Source organism: Oryctolagus cuniculus, chromosome 5 (genome assembly GCF_964237555.1).
Source record: "Oryctolagus cuniculus chromosome 5, mOryCun1.1, whole genome shotgun sequence".
NCBI lineage: Eukaryota > Metazoa > Chordata > Mammalia > Lagomorpha > Leporidae > Oryctolagus > Oryctolagus cuniculus.
In genome coordinates, this window is record NC_091436.1 from 154,346,446 (window position 1) to 154,353,784 (window position 7,339).

At 37.6% G+C, this 7,339-nt stretch overlaps 1 protein-coding gene across 1 annotated transcript; it reads right to left on the reverse strand.

Moving 5' to 3' along the window:
- Positions 1-4,394: 4,394 nt before the first annotated feature.
- On the reverse strand, positions 4,395-5,428 carry LOC127493276 (olfactory receptor 2W1-like). The gene has a single exon (XM_051855983.2). It carries the CDS (start codon positions 5,346-5,348, stop codon positions 4,395-4,397), a length of 954 nt encoding a protein of 317 aa, XP_051711943.2. The 5' UTR covers positions 5,349-5,428.
- Between the last annotated feature and the right edge of the window lie 1,911 nt (positions 5,429-7,339).

Consider the following 7,339-nt stretch of genomic DNA (forward strand, 5'->3'; position numbering starts at 1 on the left):
TGATTACTAGAGATTCTAAGCATTTTTTCATGTGTCTGTTGGCCATTTGGATTTCCTGTTTTGAAAAATGTCTGTTAAGGTCCTTGGCCCATCTTTTTATTGGTTTGTTTGTTTTCTTGCTGTGGAGTTTTATCATTTTGTAGATTCTATTTGTTAATCCTTTATCAGTTCTGTAGTTTGTAAATCATTTCTCCCATTCTGTTGGTTGCCTCTTCACTTTCCTGACTGTTCTTTTGCTGTAAAGAAACATCTCAATTTGAGGTAATCCCATTTGTTTATTTTATCTTTGATTACCCGTGTCTCTGGTTTCTTCTCCAGGAATTCTTTGCCTGTTCCAATGTCTTGAAGGGTTTTCCCTATGCCCTCAATTAATTTCATGATGTTGCGGCATATCAATAGTTATTTGATCCATGCTGTGTGGATTTTTGTATATGGTGTAAAGTAGGGGTCTTGCTTCATATTTTGACATGTGGATATCCAGTTTTCCCAGCACCATTTGTTGAAGAGGCTGTCCTTGCTCCAGAGGCTGGCTTTAGTTCCTTTGTCGAGTATGAGTTGTTTATAGATGTTTGGGTTGATTTCTGGTGTTTCTATTCTGTTCCATTGGTCTATCCATCTGTTTTTGTACCAGTACCATGCTGTTTTGATTATAACTGTCCTGTAGTATGTCTTGAAGTCTGGAATTGTGGTGCCTCCAGCTTTGTTTTTATTGTAAAGGATTGCTTTAGCTATTTGCGGTCTCCTGTTTCTCCATATGAATTTCAGCATCACTTTTTCTAGGTCTGTGAAGAATGACTTTGGTATCTTGATTGGTATTGCATTGAACCTGTAAATTGCTTTTGGGAGAGTGGACATTTTGATGATACTGATTCTTCCAATCCATGAACAAGGTGGATTTTTCCATTTTTTTGTGTCTTCTATTTTTTTCTTTAATGTTTTGTAATTTTCATCTTAGAGATCTTTGACATCCTTGGTTATATTTATCCCAAGGTACTTGATTGTTTTTGTGGCTATTGTGAATGGGATTGATCTTAGAAGTTCTTCCCTGACCATGGCATTGTCTGTGTATACAAAGGCTGTTGATTTCTGAGCATTGACTTTGTATCCTGCTACTTTACGAAACTCTTCTATGAATTCCAATAGTCTCTTAGAGGAATTTATTGGATCTCCTATATATAGGATCATGTCATCTGGAAATAGGGATGGTTTGACTTTCTCCTTTCCCAGTTGTATCCCTTTAATTTATTTTTCTTGCCTGATGGCTCTGGCTAAAACTTCCAGTGCTATATTGAATAGCAATGGTGAGAGTGGACATCCCTGTGTGGTACTGCATCTCAGTGGAAATGCTTCCAACTTTTCCCCATTGAATATGATGCCTGCCATGGATTTTTCATAAACTGCCTCCATTATGTTGAGGAATGTTCCTTCTATACACAACTTGCTTAGAGTTTTCATGATGAAAGGGTGTTGTATTTTATCAAATGCTTTCTCTGCATCTCTTGAGATAATCATATGGTTTTTCTTCTGCAGTTTGTTATTGTGGTGTATCACATTGTTTTGTGAACATTGAATCATCCCTACATACCAGGGATAAATCCCACTTGGTCTGGGTGGATGGTCTTTCTGATGTGTTTTTACATTCTACTGGCCACAAAATTTATTGAGGATTTTTGTGTCTATTTTCATCAGGTTAATATTCTGGGCTTGCTGTTTTTCTCTCTCAGTACCTGTGCTATATCTCACCATTCCCTCCTAGCCTTTAGGGTTTCTGATGAGAAGTCTGTTGTGAGTCTAATTGGAGATCCTCTGAGAGTAATCTGATGTTTCTCTCTTGCACATTTTAGAATCTTTTCTTTATGTTTCACCGTGGTGAGTTTTATTACAAAGTGTCATGGTGAATATCTCTTTTGGTCATGTTTATTGGGGATTCAATGTGCTTTCTGTACTTGGAATGCTGGCACTTCTGTCCAGGGTGTTAACCTGCTATGCCACAGTACCTGCCCCTGTCTTTTCATTTTTTCAATTACAGCATTTTTTTTATAATTATACTCTTTTGTAGCTACCACACAGATCAAGATATAGAATTGTGCTAGTACAGTGCCTTCTAGCCTTACCTGGTTGAGTGCTAGCAATGTGGATTTTATTTATTTTTTAATATTTTAAAAATTTGGCTGGCTATGCAAAACCTGCACATATTTATGTAGCAACAAATGATGTTTCAATACATGAATATATTGTGCAAATCAGGGTAAACATACCATTTATTTTTTAACTATTATTTAATGAATATAAATTTCCAAAGTACAGCTTATGGACTACATTGGCTTCTCCCCATAACGTCCCTCCCACCCGCAACCCTCCCCTTTCCCACTCCCTCTCCCCTTCCATTCACATCAAGATTCATTTTCGATTCTCTTTATATACAGAAGATCAGTTTAGCATATATTAAGTAAAGATTTCAACAGTTTGCTCCCACACAAAAACATAAAGTGAAAAATACTGTTTGAGTACTAGTTATAGCATTAAATCTCAATGTACAGCACACTAAGGACATAGAGTACACATACCATTTAAATGACAGTACATTGTTACTGTCTAGAGTCATTCTGCAGTGAAATAGGATAGCAGAATTTCTGATTCCTATCTAAGCATAATTTGCTCCAGGTTAACTAGTCTTTTCCTATCTCATCGTTACCTTTCTATAGTCACTCTACTGTACAGTATCACAAGTTCTTATACCTATCTAGCTATAATTTAGTACATGTTGACCAATGTTCTCTATCCTTGCTCTTTCCTTTTCTTTCCCCAGCCTCTGGCTACCACAATACTGTACTAAACTTCTGTGAGGTCAACGTTTCTTGAGTCTACATGGGTGAGGTCCCATGTGCTTGTCTTTCTGTGCCTGGCTTACTTCACTTCACATGATGACTGCCAGGTTCATCCAAGTTAAGATTTCTCCCATTTTTGTGCTGAATAGCAGTGTGTTGAGTTTACATACCACATTTAAAAAAACATTCATTAGTTGATGGACGTGTATTTTGCTTGCATTTCTTGGCTATTGTGAATAATGCTCCAATAAATCCCCAGTGAAGGGAGTGATGGGTCATAGGGCAGCTCTATTTTTGCTTTTTTGAGGAAGTGCCACACTGTTTTTTCAGGATGATTTACATTCTCACAGCAGTGTGCTAGGGCTCCCTTTTCACCACATCCTCACCACCTTCACATGTTTGTAGTTTCATTTTAAACTTTGTAATTGTTGACTGGCAGATTTCTTTGTTTTAACTTTTATTTAATAAATAAAATTTCGAAAGTACAGCTTATGGATTGCAATGGCTCCCCCCCCATAACTTCCCTCCCACCCGCAACCCTCCCATTTCCCGCTCCCTCTCCCCTTCCATTCACATCAAGATTCATTTTCAATTCTCTTTATATACAGAAGATCAGTTTAGCATACATTAAGTAAAGATTTCAACAGTTTGCACCGACATAGAAACACAGAGTGAAAAATACTGTTTGAGTACTAGTTATAGCATTAAATCACAATGTACTGCACGTTAAGGACAGAGATCCTACATGAGGAGTAAGTGCACAGTGACTCCTGTTGTTGACTTAACAAATTGACACTCTTGTTTTTGGCATCAGTAATCACCCTAGGCTCCAGCCATGAGTTTCCAAGGCTATAGAAGCCTTTTGAGTTCACTGACTCTGATCATATTTGGACAAGGTCATAGTCAAAGTAGAAGTTCTTTCCTCCCTTCAGAGAAAGGTACCTCCTTCTTTGATGACCTGTTCTTTCCACTGGGATCTCACTCTCAGAGATCTTTCATTTAGGTCATTTTTTTTTGCCAGAGTGTCTTGACTTTCCATGCCTTAAATAATCTCATGGGCTTTTCAGCTGGATTCACATGCCTTAAGGGCTGATTCTGAAGCCAGAGAGAGTACATGTTTTATCCTTTCTTTATCCAGTCTACTGTTGATGGGCATTTAGGTTGATTCCATGTCTTAGCTATTGTGAATTGAGCTGCAATAAACATTAAAGTACATACAGCTTTTTTATTTGCCAATTTAATTTCCTTTTGGTTTATTCCGAGGTGTTGGATGGCTGGGTTGTATGGTAGGGTTATATTCAGGTTTCTGAGGAATCTCCAGACTGACTTCCAAGTGGCTTGACCAATTTGCATTCCCACCAACAGTGTGTTAGTGTCCTTTTCTCCCCACATCTTCGCCAGAATCTGTTGTTGATAGATTTCAGTATGTGAGCCATTCTAACCAGGGTGAGGTGAAACCTCATTGTGGTTTTGATTTGCATGTCCCTGATTGCTAGTGATCCTGAAAATTTTTTCATGTGTCAGTTGGCCATTTTGGATTTCCTCTTCTGAAAAATGTCTATGCCATCAGGTTTCTCTTTTTCTTGTAGATTCATGGTGAACTCTCATCAGCTTATTCAATGCATCCTTCATGTCCTTATTCCTCAATGTGTAAATGAGGGGATTGAGACTGGGGGTGATGATGGTGTAAAAGAGGGTGAGGAACTTTCCCTGGTCTTTGGAGGCGCTGTTACCTGGTTGCAGGTACATGTAGATAATAGTACCATAGAAGATGGACACCACAGTGAGATGAGATCCACAGGTGTTCACTGCTTTTCGTTGGCCTGCTTTTGACTTCATTTTCAGCACAGCTTTGGCAATGTAGCCATAGGATGTCAGAATAAGGATCAGGGGTGTAAGGACAATAACAAAGCCTAAAGCAAAGACAGACATTTCCACTGTTGTGGTGTCTACACAGGCTATCTTGACCATAGCTGGCAGCTCACACAAGAAATGATCCAGAAGGTTGTTTCCACATCTAGGCAAATTCAGGGTGAGTGTACATAATAGTACAGAGTTGGCGAAACTAATGCTCCAGACCGTGATAACCATCTTGAGACAAAGATGTGGGTTCATGATTACCAAGTAATGCAATGGCTTACAAATAGCTGTGAAACGATCATAGGACATTACAGCCAGGAGAAGGCACTCAATGGAGCCCAACCACATACATACATAGAGTTGAATGACACAACCCATGTAACTGATGGTCTTATCAGGTCCCCACAGGTTAACCAGCATCTGAGGGACAATGCTAGTTGTGAAACATAAATCGAGGAAAGACAAATTCCTGAGGAAAAAGTACATTGGTGTATGGAGATGGGAATCCAAGAGAGATGCAAGAATGATGGCTGTGTTACCCAGTAGTGTAGTTAAGTAGAAGACGGTGACAACTCCTGACAGAATCTTCTCCAGTTTGGGATGGTCCGAGAAACCATGCAGAATAAAAACATGTAAATAACTGTAATTTCCTTGGTACATAATCCTTTGATGCCTAAATCTTAGAGGGGGAAGAGAAGATGGAGAAAGAGGAGGATGGAAAAAGAGAAACAGAGACAAAGAGGAAGAAGAAGAAGAAGAAGAGGAAGAAAGAGAAGAGGAGGAGAAGAAGAAATAATTAGTCAATATGGACTGTCTAAATAATCTGATGCAACGCAGAGCTAATCAACAGCAGAGAAATTTTGTTAATAACTGAGAAAAGCTAATGGAAAAATGTAAGCCAAGTAACCCAATACTTATTACAGATATTTCATGGCAATGAATTTAATATTACATTTAAAAAATCTAGGTGACCTTGGGAATTTTTCTTTTAAACTAAGGATCTCAATTTTCCCACATGCACATTCGAAAGTTTGGCATTGATCTGGTTTTAAAGGGATGTGTCCATATGATTCCTTCCAAAGGTAATTAGCTTGATATAGTGAACACATCTTTCAGGTGGTCAGTGAAGTAACTCATAAAACCTGAATATTTGGCTAATACCTTTTTATACTTTATTTAACAGCACCTTTGATTTTCCAATTTGTTATATAAGAGAACTGGCATTTATTCTTTCCTTTTTTTTCTCTCATCCTCAATTCCTTCTTTATCATCCAAGCTAGTAATTTTGAATGCAAAAATGTTAGATATCCTCTTATTTTTAAAAATTTCCAATGATAGTATCCTAATCCAAACAACTATGATCTCCTTACGAGAGTCTATTAATGGGATTTACTCCTTGCACTCAGATGTATTCATCTACACTGTTAACGTATTCATTGAAAACACATTAGCTATGTGCTTAAAACTCGTTAGCCATTTTCAAATACATTCAAGAGGTATCATAATTTTTTGAGGTGTCTTGAAAGGACTTGCATGCTTTGGCTTCTGCCTTGGCTTCATTCTCATCTCATAAATCACTCAAGCAGTTTTACTACTGACCTGTTCAGCTGTTTGGCATAACAAATCTATTCCTATTGAAAGCCCTAGAAAATCTTTCTCTTTTGTATACTTATTCTTTTGGTAACTCCTTCTCATTCTCTAGAATACCTTCAAATGACTCCTGCTTCAACAGGGTTTCTTAAATTCCTCCCTACTAACACCACTCTGTAAATTTCAAGAAGGCACACATGATTTCTGTTGCTCTTCACTTTGTCTGTAGAGCATAAAGCATTTCCCCAGTGTATCATTTTCAATAAAAGTCAAAAGTAAGTCATACAATTAACAATGATAATAAAAACACCACATATTGTTACTGATCATCACTGTTTTAATTAAAAAGTTAGCATGATATTTTGTGAAATTACCTGAATTGGTAGGTAGTAGTTTGAAGATGAATGGGACAGATAGTGATTTTATTTATGTGGAAACAAGTAACATTTATTCAGTTTGGTGAAAAATCATGAAACAGGTTAGTCTCTTTTTAAAGGACTAATAAGCTCAGCATTATTCAGTAGTGCTCTACAGATCCAATTCCTCTGCACTTTCGCGAATATCTCAGAGTTGCCAAAACTTCTAAGAATTGAACAGATCGACAATCTATCACCAGATTTTCCTATCACTGAGTTTGGAGAGAGGACTCCTTAGCATTGAAGCTACAATAGCATCTGGAAAGCTCCCATTCAGGACTATTTTGTACACTTAACTTTTTTGCACTTGAGTTGACCTTTTTTAAATTAATATTTTATTGATTATTTTTGAGAATGTACTTTTTGCTATGAAAGGTCTTTATTTCACCTTCATTCACAAATGAGAGCTTGGCAGGATATAATATTCTGGGCTGGCAATTTTTCTCTCTTAGCACCTGTGCTATGTCTCGCCATTCCCTCCTAGCTTGTAGGGTTTCTGATGAGAAGTCAGCTGTGAGTCTGATTGGAGATCCTCTGAGAGTAATCTGACGTTTCTCTCTTGCACATTTTAGGATCTTTTCTTTATGTTTCACTGTGGTAAGTTTAATTACCACGTGTCGTGGTGAGGATCTCTTTTGGTCATGT

What these genes read in the sequence shown, in the direction of transcription:
- LOC127493276 (XM_051855983.2), bottom strand. Translation starts at nt 5,348, where the DNA reads ATGTACCAAGGAAATTACAGTTATTTACATGTTTTTATTCTGCATGGT.